Source organism: Octopus sinensis, linkage group LG4, assembly GCF_006345805.1.
Source record: "Octopus sinensis linkage group LG4, ASM634580v1, whole genome shotgun sequence".
In the NCBI taxonomy this organism is placed as follows: Eukaryota; Metazoa; Mollusca; class Cephalopoda; order Octopoda; family Octopodidae; genus Octopus; species Octopus sinensis.
The window spans coordinates 42,227,854-42,248,792 of record NC_043000.1 but is presented as its reverse complement, the minus strand read 5'-3'; the positions used below and the strand labels follow the sequence as shown (position 1 = coordinate 42,248,792).

The window sequence follows — 20,939 nt, the reverse complement described above, 5'->3', positions numbered from 1 at the left end:
AAGCCGAGATAGAATCCAGTTTGAAATTTCTATGTACAAGTCATTACCAGTTGCTATGTTGCCAGGTAATGACCTAGTCAAGATGAAATAGATCCTTCAGCAGAAGCTTATTACAATGATCATAACAACCTGTTTGTTATGATCATTGAAACAAATTTTAATTCTATCATGCACATGCTCTTGCTCTTTTTCACTGTATTTCTCTCTCAACAACAACAACCACCTGTCATTGTAGTGAGTCTTCTTTCAAAGTTAGTGTTGCATTGTCTATGTTGAAAAATGTACAAAATCACAGACACACAAACAAACAACCAAAAACAACATGTATAATATGCACATATATAGTTTTTTGTTTGTGTTTTGAAGTCTATGTTGCATTGTGTTGACAGACCTGCACTTAAAAGTCTCACATTTTTAATCAAAACTTGTTAGTTACTATGATGACAACACTACCAATCTATCTATTATCTTTCTCTCTCCTACTCCTCATCCCTCTCTCTCTTTCCCTCTGTATTTCTCTCTGAACAACATTTTCTCTTCCCCTTTTTCTAAGTATATGTTGTAACAGGAGTTATTTCCTCTTTTGATTCCTTCTCTTCTTCTCTTCCTCTAATAGATGGTGAGACAGACAGACAGACACGTGGAGATCAGCTTCTCTTTTAAAATATAAGATTCCAAAAACAACGAAATTCATAGACACTTTAACCATTAATTAATATGAGGTTTACCTAATTGAGCTGCAACCATGTCTTCATTTTCTCACCACATGAAGCATCAGCCAACCCAAAGAAGGACAGGACTGAACTGGTTTGAGCTTTTGTCAAAAAGAGTGAGTTTCACAGTAAGATAAGTTCATAAGTTATTAGTCAGACAAGGATTCGGTAATTGATATCTTGCCACTGAGCCCACATTGTGTGACCAGACTAAATACATTACAATACTTGCATTCTCTAAAGGAGTGAGCTGGTAGAACCATTAGTACACTGGGCGAAATGCTTAGCAGCATTTTGTCTGTCTTTACAGTCTGAGTCCAAATTCCACCAAGGTCAATTTGCTTTTCGTCCTTTTGGAATCAATAGAATAAGTACCAGTTGAACACTGGGTTGATGGAATCAGCTTACCCCTCCCCTAAAATTGTTGTGATTAATATTTTCATTCTTCTAAATACTAAGTTCAGTTACCCTCTAAGGTTAAAATTACTTGTATTATTTATATAATACTCTTATGATTATTTTTTAGATATCGTGTAGGAAATAATAACTCATGAGTAAGTATGGTTTGTTTTAGGTGCCCATAGTTGCAGATAGATATGGACCCCTTCTCAATCTCTTCACACTTGACCTAGCTGAAATCAAAGAGGTAACAATTAGAGAAGAGAGACAAAAGGGCTACACCAACACCCTGTGTGATACCCGTTACACTTGAATACACTGAGCCATTGTAAAATGAAGTGCTCTGCTCAAAGACGAAATGCTCTGCCTAATCTAGTAATGGACCCATAAATTATTATCATATGCCAATCACACTAACCACCATACCAGACACCTTCACATTAATGAAATACCTGTGACAAAAACAACAACACAAAAGTAATTTTCACAAAGTAATTCTCACTTTCTCTGCAATCACCACAAGAATGGACTTTCTACACTCTAGCTTGTACTTTGCATCAATCATGTGTAAATATTGTACCTTAAAATGTAACAAAGGGGCCACAGAAAATAAAGTCAGTATATGCAAGGTGGAAGAAGAAATCAACTAATTATCCCTCCCTTTTCCACAAAGATAGACAATGGGGTCATCGTTTGTACTGCTAGATACAGCAACTACAGCTATCACAAAGCAGACACATTGCCAAGTGTATCTTGGTTTTAGAATAAGCATAATATGTCCCTGGATGTTGTAAAAAGCAATTAAAAGAACTGGCAATGAGAAGTGTATCCAACTGCAAAATACTGCTTCAAAAAAACCTGTCCAACTGATGCTGGTATAGAAAAACAAATATGAAATAATAATGATGATGTTGACGATGATGATTCTTAAATACACAATGTCCTCGAGTGAAAGATGGGAAGGTCATAGCTGGAATGCCTTTGACCATAGATATAACTTGTCTGCTTTTACCAGTAGTTACACAACAAAATAAAATTGGACTGACCATGTTCATATAATATGCCCACCCAAGTAAAGTGGAGCAGACGTTACTCAACTAAAACAACAACAACAACAACAACAACAACAATAGCTCCAAAATACTCACACGGCGGGATATTCTCATCTTTTTTAGACATCCGTGGTAAACTTCTTCGAGGGTTAAAACTAAGTCTCGCTCAATTGGGGGATCTTTTTTCTTTTGACTTCGGCCATGTAAGCCACCAAAACTCAAGCTCAAATCACCATCAACTCTATCAAAGAATTCTATAAGAAATAAAACAAGAAAATTATGAAATATCTGGATATTTAACTTTATCTCTCTCTCTGAGACTATAGATCGATATATATATACATATATACAAATACATGTGTGTGTATGGGTGTGTGTATGTGTGTATGTATGAATATATATATATATATATATATATATATATATATATATATATATATATATAATATATATATATATATATATATTATATATATATATATGTATATATATATATGTATATATATATATATATATATATATATATATATATATATATATATATATATATATATATGTATATATAAAGTTAATCCAAACATGAAAACACAACAATGCAAGGACGTGGAACAAGTATAGTATTATTGGACGCTCAGGAAAGAAGGAAAGAAGGAGGGTTTAACGTTTTGAGCGGAGCTCTTCGTCAGAAACATAGGAAAAGGAAAGATCCAAAGAAGGGAAGACAGAGGAGAAAAAATCGCCAACGGTACACACGCGGTCACATATATATATATATATATATTCATAAAATATATATAGGGTAGTGAGTGTTTTTAGAAATTTTACTACTAGTGCCCTAGCATGTATAAAAACTCAATAGACAACATATTCGAAACACTGTCTGATTTATTTTTTCAGTGTACAATTTTCCTCATCCCGCTACCTAGTATGACATCACCCCTTCCTTCCTTATTCATCTATCACCCCTTCCTTTCTTATTCATAAACATGAAAGTATTACTATAGTAGATTATCTCAGTAACCATGGGAGCTATGAAAAAAATACAAAGCTCAGCATCACCATCAGATCATTCTACATATCTGTGTAATCTTCTGTGCAATTCCATCCAGCCATTTGACCATGAATCCCAAGACAAGACAGAATCGCCCATGTCAAATTTATATGTATAGATGTATATATATCTGAGTGTGTGAGAGTGTGTGTGTATGTGTGTGTGTGTGTGTGTGGAATCATTATCATCATTATCTTAATGTTTACTTTTCCATTCTAGCTCAAATAATAAATGTTCCTTTTCGAGCCTTGCCAGGCTCATAAGTGCTGGTTTCCCAGTTTCAGTGGCATAGAAATTCCCCACCTGGATGGGACGCCAGTCCGTCACAGGATTACTCATTTTTGCCAGCTGAGTGGACAGGAGCAACATGAAAATGAAGTGTTTTGCTCAAGAACACAAGGCATTGCCCAGTCCAGGAATCGAAACCACAACCATGCGATCATGAGATCAACACCCTAACCACTTAGCCACGTGCCTCCACTTCCATTCTAGCATCAGGCAAAATTTGTTGAAGCAGAATATCTATGACTAGATAGATGCTGTTCCTATTGCCAATCCTCACCTGTTTCCAGACAAGGTGATTTCTTCCCCTATCCATCCATTTTTATCATAAAAGATTATGAAAAAAATGATTCTGAATGAAGGTGACATTGACTTACAATTAGAATGAGATGTGAAGACAAAGAAACACACACATACAGTATTTTAATGAAACTGGAAAGACGACTAATTATTACTCAGAGCTATGCATAAGTAATCATAAGACAGCTGTGAGACATTTTAAACTATATAATCATTTATAAGTGCTTATAAATGGTGCAGTGATAATTATTTAATAACTTATTGAATAAACATTTGAAGCTGATTAGACAAAGTGTTATTACTTTTCGAAATAAGAAGAATCTGTTTGATGTAAGTGATTGCCCTTTGATAAAAAAAATATATGAACATTAAAACACAAGTTGAAATTTAATTAAAAACTGAATAAGATAAATTGCCTATATACATAGAAACAGGCACAAAAATAACCATGACGAAAAATAAAAACACTTTTAGAAATCAAGATTTTTACGAAATAACATAAAAAGTAAAATTAAAAATTAAGACAAGGGCAAATGTTTATTACGCATACATACATATAAGAAAAAAGACAATTAAATAATATAAGTATAAAAAAGATAACTTTGCTACACAGAAAGATGAAGGGGAATCCATGCCTGGCAGGAAAGAAAGAAATAAAACAAAGAAAATGAAAATGAGATGCAAAAGAGAAAGAGAGAAAAAAGAAAAGAAATAGAAGAGGAGATGGAAGCTAAGTTAAAAAATACTATTAGACCTGACAGATTGTATTAAATATCTTATTTATTTCAGTCATTAGATTGCAGCCTTGCTGGGGTACCACCTTGAAGCACTTTTAGTCAAACGAATTGACCCCTGCACTTTGGTATTTTTTTAAAGACTGCTACTTATTCTATTGGTCTCTTTTGCTGAACTGCTCAGTTACAGAGATTCAAACAAACCAACACCAGTTATCAAGAGGTGTAATGGGTGACAAGCACTGACTCAAAGACATGTACACATAGATATAATAAATATACATATATGACGAGATTCTTTCAGTTTCCATCTACCAAATGCACTCACAAGGATTTGGCTAGTCTGAGGCTATAGTACAATGCATTTTCTCCAAGTGCCATGCAGTGGGACTGGACCCAGAATGATGTGGTTGGGAAGCAAACTTCTTACCACACAGCCACAAGTACAATAAAGCATATGTGATAGTCAGAAATGGAAATATATTAATATATTAATCATTCAGTGGAAAAGATTTTTGGCTTTTTCTGTCTTGCAAATTACATGACAACCTCACTAGTGTTGGTGCTACAAAAAAAACACATCCAATACACTCTGTAAAGTGGTTGGTATTAGGAAGGGCCTAAAGCCATAGAAACCATGCCAAAAATGGTACTGGAGCTCAATGCAGCTCGGCATCAAACTGTCCTAATTATAGTTCCCTATCAAACTGTCCTAATTATACTGGTATGGAAAGCAGACAATAAATGACGACGATGATGATGATTATATATGAACATATATATATACAATTGCAGCGTGGAAGGTGTTTATAAGCCATTTAAGAAACACACAAAAGCCGTTCAATTCACTTCAACATTTAAGTTTAATTTGTCAAAATATTTTCGTCGCTAAAATCCGCGACCTGTTCACTGAAAAGTCCATGCTGCATCTCTTGTGTGTTTCTTAAATGGCTTATAAACACCTTCCACACTGCAATTGTTTTCGTTTCAGCACACGATCTCAGATCAAATTACTTGCTATGCGAGTACATCTCCGTAATATATATATATATATAATCTATCTATCTATAAGAATATTTGTGTATCTGTGTATATATTTGCATGTATACATGTACATGTTTGCATATTTGTGTGTGGATTTGAAATTTGTGTGTGTATGTATATATATATATATATATAATGTGCAGGTATATATGTACATGTGTGTGTGTATGTATGCACATGCACATGCATGTGAGTGGGCACACGTATGCACTTTACAGCAAAAGTAATTTCAAAATATCAAACCTTGAAATGGGTTATCCATGCCAAAGAATTCTCTGAAAACCCTTTTTGCATTACCATGAAATACATAGCCTTTAGTCCAGGGTTCTGGTTCGTTTCCTTTAGTAGGAATGCCATTTTTCAGCCCTTCTTCACCAAACTGGTCATATATAGCTTTGTGCTGCTCTGAAAAGACAAAATGTCAAAACAGTTAATGATATATGCAAAGTTAATGAAATATGCAAAACATAGACAAAAGTGCATGCAGTGGTTCATATCTTGTTGGCATTGAGTAGAGTTCATGGCCACAGTCTACCAAGCTGTAAAATGGAAACCACAGAAGCAAAGAAACAACATTGTAACATATAAATGATTTTTGTTAATGTTGTTGTTGTTTGCTGGGTAACCCCAGTTTAACCCTGATTAAGTATAGCTATGTCCAGATGTGTTCCAGCCTTGACCAGCTTGTCAATTTTATGGGGATGGGAACACAAAGGACTATATTATCCATTAGTATCATCACTGTCAACATCACTATTGTCGTTGTCGTTGTCATCATCATCATCATCATCACCACCACCACCACCACCATCATCATCATCATCAGCAGCAGCAGCAGCAGCAGAGACTATAATAATGCATTTGAGCCAACAAAGGAGTCTTTATGTAAACCACTCAATCTGCTAAACACACCAGTTAAATTACTTATTGCTTAAATCATCAGGATGTATAACAAAGGAATTTGATTGCATATTCTAGCTTGTTGAATGAGTGTATATATAATCTTTTTTCTGTGAATTTACAATGCAGAGTTCAAATTTTGTGGTCTGAGGAAAGGCCATGAGAAACCTCACAGGAATCAGTATGTGAACGTGAGTTCTTCAGTGGTACCCTCAACAACCAAAAAGGATCATGTTGTTGTCATCATCATCATCATCATCATCATTCTTCTTGTTTAGCCCATCATTGGGCAGAGCTATAAGCAACATTATTAAGTAAAGACCCTCTTCAGTTATGAAAGACCATGGGATTGTACCTAGAAAGTTTCCCTCTTAGGCACAAGTCCAGACAAAGTTGTTTATGGGAGACCAGTAGTAGCCCATGCATACCAACCACACATCTCAATGTCACCAGTATTATCCAAGAGAAAAGCAAAGGCTGATACAGCTTGGCACCAGTAATGACACAACTCATTTCTGCAGCTGAGTAAACTGGAGCAAAGATCAGACGGCAAAGACACAAAAAGAGATTTGTTAAACATTCCAAAAATTCTGTGTGAGATTCTTATTCTTATGGCAATACTTGGATGTATGCATTGACATTTCAACCAACATACTCACCCAACCACATATTTACAAATACCAGGAACTCTCTTAACTCAAAAGGTCTTGTTGCTTTGTTAGCAACTGCCTTCAACTTTCTCAAGAAGAACTTAAATTAAACTCTAAGATCATGCATACTCACACACACACACACACATTTTGTGCCATCAGAGCAATAAATAACCCCTGGTGACTTCCGTGATGTTTATTCTTTATTGTGGTCATTTTGGAGTAGTTCTCACCAGGTAGTCTCACCAGGTAGTGATTAGTTGCCTAATCACTGTTTCAAGTAATTAGCCCACTGCTGATCTAGTCTTCCACACCAATACTTAAAAGGAGATTACCTTTTTGAGTTATGCCAATTCACAAGGGTCCATTTCCTGGTTTCCATGGCATTTAAACTCCCCACCTAGATGGGACATCAGTCCATCATGGGATTACTCATTTTTGCCAGTGGAGTAGACTGGACTAATGTGAAGTGAATTGTTTTGTTCAAGAACACAACACATCGCCTGATCCAGGAATTGAAACCACAATCTTATGATCATGAGTTCAACACCCTTACCAGTAAGCCATGCACCTCGACACACCAACACTTGCCTAAGATATAACCAAACTTGATGGTTCACTCAAGGGTTTCAAATTTCTAGCATCAAATACACCTACTAAATTCTATTCACAAGACATTGCAGGATCTGAGACTAAAGCAGAAGAAAACATTTTCCCAATGTGCTTTGCTTCACAGGGGGAATCGAACCTAAAAGCCACATAGTTGTAAAAGGAACTTCTTAACTGCACAGCTATGCCTGCAGAGTGGGTTGTCAAAAACAACAGCAAACAAAAGATATTGTAAAAAAAAATAATAATTCACACCAGAACAAGACAAGGAATAATAATTCGTAATGTAAAAAGTTTTTATAATAATCTGTGCTTCCACTTAACACCAATGTCCAATGTTTACATGGCATCGTTGTTCCAAATGAAGAATGAGACTGACAGACCACAGAAATGTTTTACAGCTCAAATACTGTTGCTCTAAACTCACTAGCAAATCAAATAAACAAGTTGGCGCATCTATTATAGAATCCTTAAAAATCATCATTTAAATTGAAACAAATAAACATTTCAAACTACATGTAAATTAAACAAAGTCACAAATCAAAATATTAATTTTAGAATAAATGTAATAATAATAATAATAATAATAATAATAATAATAATAATATAATAATAATAATAACAACAATGATAATTCTTGCATGCATGAATATTTTTATCAAGTAGCCATGATTGATTTGTAGAACTTTCCTTTTCTGTATCTTAATCAAAAAAACATACTCTCTCAGATTTATCCCTATTAATTCATCAAGACTTATTGGATAGTTTGTGTGTGTGTGTATTTGTGATGCTGCAGGAAGTATTTTTGCTCTTTTTTTTTTTTTTTTTTTTTTTTTCGAAAAACCAGTTTTTACATGGATTGTTGTAGGAGATATCATTTTCCAGTTGACTGGATGTCTTAATGCTGTTTAGCCAAACAACTATGAAATATAAAATGTAAAATATAGAATACAAAATAAAGGTGAAGGGAGGTCATGGCATCTATTTTACCATTTTCTGTGAGTGAGAATGAAATTGTAAAAATTTACTGGCAGAATGCACGACATATGCATGGTTCAAGGATTCTTCAATTTTATGCACTCAGCTACCATACATTTTTATGTTGTTGGTGTTCTTCTTATTTTTCTGTATTATTAGAAAAAAATCCACCATATTGTCAAGGAAGTTGTTTTTAAAAAATTGGTGAAAAATAATATAACTCTGAAGGAAAATAGTAAATATCAGTAAAAAAAAATTTTGTAATATTTTGAGAAGTTTTATTAAAAAAAAAAAAGAATTTTATGGAATAAACAAGAAAAGTATAAATATATGAATTCAACTTCTTGATTACTGGTAGAAGCCAAACTTTTGTAGTAATTAATGGAAAATATAAATTAGACATAACTTTTGGGGTGGAAAGGAGCCGTTATTGGTCTGTCCTAAGACAGTGACTCAGTGAACCAAGACAGCCTCTATGCATGGATGCTTTGCATGCTAGAAATGATTACCAAATCTCCAGCAAATCACTTCTACTGCTTAAAAAAATTGGATTTGTTGGCTGTTATAGATATAAATAACTCTATAAAACAACAGGATGGACATGACTGGAATACCGTTAGTAATAGTGCTGTTCAGTCAGAGTTGAACAGGGATTAAATAGCAAATTGTAGCAATGATAAATCTGAGTAAATAAGAGAAATTGATGTGGTCACTCAATCTGCTAGAAACAGCAGCCAAATGTTCCTTACATCACACCCTTCTGTTCTGAAAATAAGAAGGACACATTGAATAATCTAGTTCCACATATCAGCAAAAGGATAAGAAAATTCCCTAGTAAGAATGTCTTTGGCCATAAATATGCTCAATCAGAGTTAACTCAGGGTTAAACAATAATAACAACAACAGTAAAAGTCAGCAAAGGGTCACAGTGAATTAAGATTTATTAGTTCAGAGATCAGTGTCCTACAATGTTGTTATGGTTGCTTAAACCCAAGTTCATTTTTATCAAGCAGATGCATGATCATTGGCATTCTAGCCAAGACCATCCTGCTTTCCTGTTTTAAGAGCCTACGTTTGTGGGAAGGAGTAAGCCACATAAATCAACACCAGTAATAGAATTAAATGATAATTTATTTTATCAATTTTATAGGTGCAGAAGTGGCTGTGTGGTAAGTAGCTTGCTTACAAACCATATGGCTCTGGGTTCATTCCCACTGCGTGGCACCTTGGGCAAGTGTCTTCTATTATAGCCTCAGGCCGACCAAAGCCTTGTAAGTGGATATGGTAGACAGAAACTGAAAGAAGCCCATCGTATATATATATATATATATATATATATATATATATATATATATGTGTGTGTATATGTTTGTGTGTCTGTGTTTGTCCCCCCAACATTGCTTGACAACCGATGCTGGTGTGTTTACATCTTAGCAGTCCAGCAAAAGAGACCAATGGAATAAGTACTAGGCTTACAAAGAATAAGTCCTGGGGTCGATTTGCTCAACTAAAGGTGGTGCTCCAGCATGGCTGCAGTCAAATGACTGAAACAAGTAAAAGAGAAAGGGAAAACCCTAGAAGGATGAAAAGCAACGTTGACTTTAGAAGGATTTGAGCACAAAATGTAAAGCATCATAATTCTGTTGAATATCCTAGCAAACCTTGCATAGGTGAAAACCTGGAAAATAGCAACACTAAAAAGTGCCCATTTTCTGTATTGTGCAATATGTATAAAGAAAAGTAACAACAACCGAATCTTTTCTATTGCATCTCGCACTGGAATTCCACATTTGTTAAAGGACAATATAACAAATAAACAATATGGAAAAATACATAAGATATTCAGCCTAAGCAACAGAAGTGTGAATGAAATAGCTGGTGAAGATATTAGAAACAAGAAAAAAAATAATAATAAAACCAACAAAATTTCTTACGATTACTAAGGACTTCATAAGCCTCTGCGATTTGCATAAACATCTCTGTAGCCTTCAGACATTGATCATTTTTGTCAGGATGGTACAACAGAGCCAGTTTCCGATAACTGCGTGGAAAAAAAACAAAACAAAAAATACAATATATATATGTATGATTTATTTCCTCCTATCTCTTGCATATATTATATTTTGCATAGAGAAATAGTAGATCTTATGTTTAATAATCTACAAATGGAAGGATTACCAAATACCAGATTGAGAGAAAAATTAGCATATATGGATGATGCCATTTTCATGCAGGTTTTAAATAACCAGAATATCTTCTGATTGTGTCTTAGCATAAGTAAACTAAATTCCTACATTAAAGTTTAATGGATTCCTGTCAGTCATGATTTCAAGTATTCATACTTAAACATGTTATGCATGTTATTCATAACTCCATTTGTATCTGTCTTAAAGTAACACTTTCATTTTGCTTCAGCCTTAATTCTCCATGGAAATATAAGTTGAGAAATGGGTAAACTATATATAAATATGTATAACTATGTATAACTATATATAACTATGTATTTTATATTCTATACCACTTTCTCAAATATACATAAATTCATGTATATATACATATACATATAAATTTAGTCCAAACACCCTCTGTGTGTGTGTGTAAATATATATATATGTGAAGGTGCATGGCTCAGTGGTTAGAGCATCGAGCTTACGATCGTGAGGTGGTGAGTTCAAATCCCGGACCGGGCTGCATTGTGTTCTTGAGCAAGACACTTTATTTCACGTTGCTCCAGTTCACTCAGCTGTAGAAATGAGTTGCGACATCACAGGTGCTAAGCTGTATCGGCCTTTGCCTTTCCCTTGGATAACACTGGTGGTGTGGAGAGCGGAGGCTGGTGTGCATGGGCAACTGCTGGTCTTCCATAAACAACCTTGCCCAGACTTGTGCCTGGGAGGGTAACTTTCTAGGTGCAATCCCATGGTCAGTCATAACCGAAGGAGGTCTCAACATATATATATATACATAAATAGAAACATTGGTTATAGAACAAACATTAAATTTGAGTCAATGACTTTTTATATAACACCGTACCTTAAACATTTAATTATATATTAATATCACCATGGTTCTTAAACTCATAAAAAAAAAATATGCATAAAAACACAGAAGATAAAAATATATTCAAATAAAATGAAATAAAATGCAAATAAAATGGCCTATCAAAAAGGTAAATATAAACGATTAAAATTTCGTAAACCCCCTAAAAAAACTATTAGACAAAGGTAAAATAAATGTCCAACAATAGGCGTAGGAGTGGCTGTGTGGGAAGTAGCTTGTTTACCAACCACATGGTTCTGGGTTCAGTCCCACAGCATGGCACCTTGGGCAAGTGTCTTCTACTATAGCCTCAGGCCAACCAAAGCCTTGTGAGTGGATTTGGTAGACGGAAACTGAAAGAAGCCTGTCGTATATATGTATATGTATATATATATATATATGTATGTGTATATGTTTGTGTGCCTGTGTTTGTCCCCCCCAACATCACTTGACAACTGATGCTGGTGTGTTTACGTCACCATAATTTAGCGGTTTGGCAAAAGAGACCGATAGAATAAGAGTGCCAATGGAATAAGTACTAGGCTTCCAAAGAATAAGTCCTGGGGTCGATTTGCTCGACTAAAGGCAGTGCTCCAGCATAGCCACAGTCAAATGACTGAAACAAGTAAAAGAGTAAAGAGTAACAACTAAAAATGTTTTATCAAATGATTAAACATTTTTTTTTTTAAATATATGAAAAAAGTCATTTTACTCCTCTCACACAGGTACATTAAAAGTTCATAAATATATAGACTTCCACAGATCAAATTCACATACATGAATGACCATTTCGGGAGCTCACCACCTGTTTCATATTCATCCTGATGAGTGGGGGGATCATCACCATGATGCACTTTAGTGTAATTGTAAATGCTCATGTCACATAAATGCAAATTTTTTGGACAAATTTGTAATTAAATTATTGATTATTAATAGGAATAGCATTAAGAAGCGAAAATGACCAATTTATTAATAATAAATAATTGTTCACCTCCTTATTTCCAGTTTCTTTTCTTCTTTTAACTGCATTAAACTATATGCTTAAAATATACGTATTGTTTAAAGGGAATTTCATTCGTCAACAATACAAGGAACTGAACCAGTATCTCCTTGGATGCAAGGCAATGACTAGAGACCGAGACCTTTGGAAATATGCCATGCATGAGAAGACCCAGCAGGACAAGTGAGACCATAACCCGTGGCCTTTACCAAGGATGTAGCCAACCCACTTATGCATACCTTTCCTTCTTTGGACACAAAACTCTGCTTGCAAAGACCTGTTGAGGCAAATGAAATCGAAATTGAATTCGAAATCGAACCAACTTCAACAACTGGCACCCATGCCAAACTCGCTTCATTGGACACTAAACTCTGCTTGCGAAGACCTGTTGGGGCAAGTGAAATCGAAATCGAACCAACTTCAACAACTAGCACCCATGCCAACCTCCCTTCGTTGGACACTAAACTCTGCTTGCGAAGACCTGTTGGGGCAAGTGAAATCGAAATTGAATTCGAAATCGAACCAACTTCAACAACTGGCACCCATGCCAACCTCCCTTCATTGGACACTAAACTCTGCTTGCGAAGACCTGTTGGGGCAAGTGAAATCCGGAGCGGAATCACTGCCAGAGCGACTGTATAGCTTCCATGCCGGTGGAACATAAAAAGCACCATTTGAGCATGATCATTACCAACTTCACCTTACTGGCACTTGTGATGGTGGATCAGGAAAAAAACATTCAAGCAAGGTCGTTGCCAGTGCAGCTAGACTGACTCCTATGCAGGTGGCACGTAAAAAACACCATTTTGAATGTGTCTGTTGCCAGTACCGCCAGACTTGCCCTCGTATCCAGTGGCACGTAAAAGCACCCACTACATTCTCGGAGTGGTTGGCATTAGGAAGGGCATCCAGCTGTAGAAACTCTGCCAGATCAAATTGGAGCCTGGTGCAGCCATCTGATTCGCCAGTCCTCAGTCAAATCGTCCAACCCATGCTAGCATGGAAAGCGGATGTTAAATGATGATGATGATGATATATATATATATAATATATATATATATATATAATATATATATATATATATATATATATACATATATATATATATATATATATATATATATATATATATATATATATATATAAAGGGTTATTTGCAACAAGTTGCTTAAACCACATAATAATATTTTCGGTACGTGGTTTAAGCAACTTGTTAACCTTTATATGTATATATATATATACTAAGCAATAAAGGGTTTAGCAACGAATTGCCTTACCACATACCGAATTTAGAAATAGCAGTCAAAGAGTTATAGCTATTTCTTCTACTAAAAAGGGAGATCTCAGTAAAAACAGCAATTGGAAGGCAGACACAAACAGGTAAGAGAGAATGAATTGACGGCAATCTATCATACAATTTTAAGTTATCTACGGACGCACGTTTCGAAATCAAGTTTTTAGGAAAGCATAAGAATTAAATATTAAATAATTCTACCTTACCAAAACTTCTTTTCTCTTCAGCGTAGAATACTATAATCATAAATGATTATATATTGAATTTTGAGATACTAGAAGGCACCAACTCAACTCAGTATCAGAGCGAGCTAGAATCCGCAACTAGTATCACTAAATTCAAAGTGTGAATGAAAATATTGTGTAACCAGCCCCTTCCTACCCGCGTATATATATATATATATAGTTAGGCATGGGTAGAAACTTCATATGATGCACCCAGTGTAATCTATAAACAGTTTTATAAGGTAACATGGATGTATACATTACGGAAAACATATTAAAATAGCGGGCAAACTAACCATTTCAGAGATACTCACATTTTAGGAGGGTTCCGAGTACAATTTGTGAAGGAAATGGTTTGGAGACCTGGGAGGTGATGTAAGTACCTCAAGTAGATTATGGTGAGATATCTGTTCATTAAGTCTATTCCAAATTATGCTGAACGTCTCCGTCGCTTTCTTACGGAGAGCAGCAAACTGTATCCGGGACCCTCTTAAAAATGTGGATATATTTGAAACGGTAAGCTTGATCAATTTTTTGATAATTGTTTTCTAATATACACATTTATTTTACCATAGAACGTTGGGCAAAGGTAAAGCATGTGCACATTGGTTAGGGTTAGGGTTAGTGTTAGAGTTAGTTTTAGGGTTAGTTTTAGGCTTAGTTTTGGGGTTAGAGTTAAGTGGTGTGCACACGTTTTACCTTAGTACATAACACTCATAGTTTCCCCTAATTTTTATAGTGTTTTTCATAATCTACACATTGATTTTACTGTAGAAAACTGGGTTTTTTTAAATTTGTCATTGGGAAAGATTCTTTACATTTACCATTTAAAATTTGGGCTGAGTTAGGGTTAACATTTTGAAAACCTGTTATTCTGGGAAAAATCCTAATCTCCTATATTGAAAACAGGAACAAGAAGAAATGGTTGGGAAAAAAATAAGGGGTGGGGGGATTAAAAATTTTGAAAATGGGGTTTTTGCATGTTTGGAATCTCCATCATCAAAAATATAGGAATCCGGTGATAAAAAAATCAGAAAGGTCAGTTTAGGGGATGGGGTTGACTGTCCTCCAGTTCCACCCTTTACACCCCCTTATTTATTTTTTTTCCTTTTATTAAGCTCCAGTTTCAGACCTGGGCAAAAAAATGGGTAAAAAATAGCTTAATATGTGTAAAACAATGTCAAGTAAACGAATATGAAGGAAAAAATGCGCACTTACCAACGGGTGGGGTGAGGACTCATAGTCTTTTGAAATCGGAGAGGTGATGTGTGGGTAGGGGAGGGGGAATTAAAATTTGAAAAAAAAGTTTTCCAGGTTTGTACATAAATACAGAGGTCCCGATGCATCAACACAACGATATGTTTTTACAATGCACACTCGTTAGGGTTAGGGTTATGGTTACGTAAATGCGTCGAAACCTCTGTATTTAAATACGACCATTAAGGGACCTCCCTATTTCAGTAGTACCCATTTTTCTGTAAGGATTTTTAAAAATTGGGAAAAAAGTTAAAAATTAAAGGTGGTGGGAAATAGAAAAGTTGAAAACGTGATTTTTGTGCAAAATTGTATTCTATATCAAAAACAGAAATCCGAAAAAAAAATAATAAATAAATACACGCCGTAAATGGGTAGTGTACGTATTCTTTACTTCCCTCTTTATTTTGCCTTATGTTTTATCCAGCGCTGTGTTGTGTGCTTGGGTGTCTTTGTGTTGACATCAAATGATTATAATAAACGAGCGTCACCATCATCTAAGTGGTATTAGTCATTTTCAGTCTTCTATGAAAACAAGTTCCCCCATGGGGAAATGTTAATTTTGTTGGAAAGGGTGGGGATAGAAGGAGCATGGGGCCAGCCCTAGGAAACTTGCATCAATGAATTCTGTCTGACCCAGGCGACGACAAACAGACAGACAGACAGATAGATAGATAGAAACATTGCTTTCGTTTATTTTTTTTCTTAATTGTTAAATTAATTTAAGGATAACAATTAAGAAAAAAAAACGAAAGGCTAAAACGAAAGCAATGGAAAATAATTTTAATTTAACAATTAAGAAAAAAAAAAACGAAAGGCTAAAACGATAGCAAAAACTCAAAACAAAAACGAAACGAATGTTGTCTCAGTTTTAGACGCAGCAAATGATTTTAGCTCAATAGAGGCAATCGATTGGTTAAAATTCGAAAAATTAAACTACGTTAAACTTACAAATTACAATTTTCTCAAGAAAGCCAAGAGAAAAAAAAATGTTTTATTTTGATACATTCTACCAGTATACGAAGTTCAAAAGTGTTTAGTTAACTAGAAATTGTGTTGAAAACTGCCGTTCAAAAGGAAAAGATCCGAAGTTATACATGCGCGCAAACGCACAATATTTCTATCACATCTACAGCTTTCACCATGGGACATACTTTCCTTTATCAGCCACACGTAGATCACAATAATTTCATCACTTTGTAACTTTTTTTTTTTTATAATGTTCTATCATTGCTATTACATTCGTTAATCTTATTCAAAAGGAATATTAAATAATACAATGTAATTTATGCTTATATGTCAGCAACTGCATACGATTCGACATTACAATTGAACTAACTTGCCTTTTCTTTATCTCAGCATCCGTTGCACTCCTGGTAATATCTAGTATTTCATAGTAATCGATTCCCATGTTAATTTTACGAGTGAATTGTATTAAGATATAGTGAAAAAGAGAGAAGAGGTAAAAATATTACTATAACATTTTATATATACGTAAACAATAACTTGCTAGTAACTGTTGCCATAGTAATTTTAGAGCTAGCCACAAATCTGATAGTTACGTATTATGTACGTACATGAGTGTGTGTGTGTGTGCGCGCGCACAACCTTCTTTGGAGAATTTCTCCTAATTGTTTTATAGAAGATGAATTATTTCTTTGTTTACCTTAGTGTTAGAACCAATTAATTTTCCAGCTTTTTTCCGCAACCGGTTTAGAAAAAGTTAAAGTTCGTCTGCTGTGAGAAATACTAAACACTGACCTTTTTTTTTTTTCAAATTTATTTCAATTCTATCTTATATAAATAAATTCATAAAAAAAAAAATAGCAAGATTATTTTATGTTTACAAACAGTGAATCTATGATACGCGCGGATTTTACATATCGGTTTGTTTTTACCGTAATAAAAACAATTTTAGTTATTTTTTCTATATATTTTTTTATTAATCTATCTCACCAATCTTTAGATATAAAACATGACTGACACAGTTTCAAGATATACACTAAGAAATCCTTTATCCTTTACAATTCGTTTTCTTTTACTGTGCGCGCGTGTGTGTGTGTGTGTGTGTGTTAATGTTTGTTTTTATGTTCAATTATAATAAAAACAATTTTACATTAATCTGACGGGTTTCTCTATACTTTTGTAGAGTACAAATTTATTATTCTTTAACAAGAATGTTGTTGACAGTAGCTTCGAAGTGTCGGCCAGTTAAGCCGTCAATGGACTGGCTGCCCTACGACGGTTTAACTGACCAAAACTTCGAAGTCCCTGTCAACAATATTCTTGATTAAGAATAACGTGCGCGCACAGGCACACAGGTAGATAGATAGATAGATAGATAGATAGATAGATAGATAGATAGATAGATAGATAGATAGATAACTTTCTTCATTGGTCACAAAGTGGGTACAAATACAAATATAGAGCTTTTCTTGTCGAAAATGAAAAAGAAAAAGGGGGTGGACAGAAAAATTGCTAAGTTCTGATCAAAAGGGGCGGGGGAAAAAAAGGCAATCAAAAGGGATCGGATAGATAGATAGATAGATAGATAGATAGATAGATAGATAGAGATAGATAGATAGATAGATAGATAGATAGATAGATATAAGTCGAGGTCAACTTTGCCTTTAAATTATTCCATCGGGCCGTAAAAATAGTACTTGTTATGTACTGGTATTTCTATAAAAATATATATTTCTATAAAAACGTCCAGGGCGTGAATGGTAGGGTTCTATAGCAGAAGACTAAGACGAAAAAATTAATTTTGGTCGAGATACATATACGAAACTAATTGAATGAATAAAAGAATATCTCGCAACCGTAACCTACTCAGCGAAGTTTGAAAACATTCAATGTTGTTTACTTGTCAACGCGGATTGTGTGCAAAATGGCCAAGACCGGCAACAGAGTCATATCAATTCACCCACCGTATATTAATTTCATAAGCGATAGGTGGCACGAAGAGAACGTCCTAGTTACCAATGTCAGCAATAACTTAAGAACAATCGAGTTACATCCACCAAAATCAGAGGTAAGTAAAGTCTTTGCGTCATTTATTTATTTATTTATTTATTTACTCTTACTCTTTTACTCTTTTACTTGTTTCAGTCATTTGACTGCGGCCATGCTGGAGCACCGCCTTTAGTCGAGCAAATCGACCCCGAGACTTATTCTTTTGTAAGCCCAGTACTTATTCTATTGGTCTCTTTTGCCGAACCGCTAAGTGACGGGGACGTAAACACACCAGCATCGGTTGTCAAACAATGCTAGGGGGGACAAACACACACACACACACACACACACATTAATACATATACATATATATACGACAGGCTTCTTTCAGTTTCCGCCTACCAAATCCACTCACAAGGCATTGGTCGGCCTGGGGCTATAGCAGAAGACACTTGCCCAAGATGCCACGTAGTGGGACTGAACCCGGAACCATGTGGTTGGTTAGCAAGCTACTTACCACACAGCCACATTCATTCATTTATTTCTTTATTCTTGTTTTCATTGGTTTTGAAGAAAGTGTTATATCTATGACTTCTGCAGGTCCTCCGGGCTTAGAGAGATCGATATTATTGGGGGTCCTTGAAGAAATGAAAGTCAACAAATGCAGCAAGGAAGAAAATGAGAAAGGGAAGGAAATCTCAAATTTTAACGTTCTATTAAGAAAAGAGTGGGCATGTGGTGTAAGTGTGGAGGACATAGGGATAGGAGGAGAGTTAACTCATAATGCATAATGGAAATGGGCGGAGTGGTAGGCACAATATAGGTGATGAGAAGTGGAGCGGGTGTACGAGAGGAGAGAAGAACCTGTCAAGTGGACCAGGGTGGTGGCGGCATGTTACTAGTTACCTGCGAACAACCGAGTCCATTGTAGTTATGTTCTTATGCAAAACGATTTAAGGAAGGCACAGCACACGTCTGTCGGTGATTGTAATGCATAGATACTGTGCGTCATGTGGCCATGGGGAGGCATCGCCTTGAGGAATCCAATACTTTTGCTTTTATTCTAAGCCTGTCATTTATTCTATCGGTCTCTTTTGATGAACTGAACTGCTAAGTTACGAGGATCGTGCGGGGAGGGGGCACAGACGCAGGCGCACGCATACACACACACACACACACACACACAACACACATATATATAACTCCACCTATCTAACACCCGTGGACATATTTACAAAGTCAGAAAACAGCACAGCTCCCATGACTTTAGGAAACATTTTTTCACGCTGAGAGTTGCTGAGGCATGGAACAAACTGCCGGCATCAGTTGTTAGTTGTCGGAGCACTGCATCCTTCAAAACTTCCATGCTTCCTGAGATTCACCAACACTACACCTGATTTTCTCCCCTCCATACACACACAAGCATGTTTCTGACTCATACATTGTTCGCTTTCCAGACATTTGTACATTACTGCATATACTTTAGATGCACTTTCTGAGAAGTTGTGGTACACCTGAGCACTGTATACAATAATTTCATTATTATTATTATTTCATACGGTGGATTTCTTTCTGTTTCTGTTTACTAATACAAGCACATACACACCTGTACATGACGACATTCTTTCAGTTTCCATCTACCAGATTCATTCTCAAGGCTTTGGTCAGCCCGAAGCTATAGTAGAAGACACATGTCCAAGGTGCTATGCTGTGAGACTGAACCTGGAACCATGCAGTTGAGAAGCAAATTTCTTACCAAACAGCCTTACCTGCACCTCCTCTTGATAATGTTTTCCTCACTGCAGATAAACTATTCAACGTTCTATGAACTCTTCTTTCCATAAGATATTGCTGATGCAGATACTTATCAGCCTCCTTGGATTCCAGACTTTAGCAAGTTTAATTTAAGGTTGTTTCCATGGGCCCGGGAACAGTGGGTGCAGGTGGTGCAAGTGCACCCCCTGGAAATTTTGTGGAGTGCAGAACCAAAATTTGCAGCCCTCAGGTTTAGAAAACGGGAAATAAAAAGTAATGTGTAAAAACGTAGCTTGAAGTTAAGTTCCTTCTCAAAGAACAAAACACAAAAATAAATAACAAAAAAAAAAAAACAAGACCTTGCTTGTAAATATTTTTGGACTTGGGTTTGCACCCCCTAAGCAAATTCCATTCCCGAGCCAGTGGTTGTTTCTTCCATTAAGATCTAATATTTCAGAGAATTGGAAGTTTTATGATGTCTCTTTAAGATAGAGACTTGAAGTATAAGCTTTTATTTTATTTTGTTTCATTTTTTTTTATTGCTTAGTCACATGAGGAAGAGCAATACATACAGTGATCCCTCGTTTATCACGGGAGATTGGTTCCGAGACCAGCCGCGATAACTGAATTTCCGCGAAGTAGGGACACCATATTTACAGTATTTATTTAACGTGTATTTGGACTTTTAACCCTTTTGTTACTAACC

At 35.4% G+C, this 20,939-nt stretch overlaps 2 protein-coding genes across 3 annotated transcripts in view; one reads left to right on the top strand and one right to left on the bottom strand.

Moving 5' to 3' along the window:
* Positions 1–17,003, bottom strand: part of LOC115210988 (dnaJ homolog subfamily B member 13-like) — a 44,426-nt gene extending 27,423 nt beyond the window's left edge. The window contains exons 1-4 of the mRNA XM_029779821.2: positions 16,867–17,003; positions 10,647–10,753; positions 5,819–5,980; positions 2,261–2,418 (exon numbers count right to left, since the gene is read on the bottom strand). Of these exons, the coding sequence (XP_029635681.1) occupies positions 2,261–2,418; positions 5,819–5,980; positions 10,647–10,753; positions 16,867–16,934 (495 nt within the window). The 5' untranslated portion in view covers positions 16,935–17,003. The remainder of the gene's footprint in view (positions 1–2,260; positions 2,419–5,818; positions 5,981–10,646; positions 10,754–16,866) is intronic.
* A 1,371-nt stretch (positions 17,004–18,374) lies between these two features.
* LOC115210439 (cilia- and flagella-associated protein 47-like) overlaps positions 18,375–20,939 on the top strand; it is a 208,424-nt gene continuing 205,859 nt past the window's right edge. For both annotated transcript variants that reach the window (XM_036501982.1, XM_036501983.1), the window contains exon 1: positions 18,375–18,557. The gene's annotated coding sequence lies outside the window, so the exon portion shown is untranslated. The remainder of the gene's footprint in view (positions 18,558–20,939) is intronic.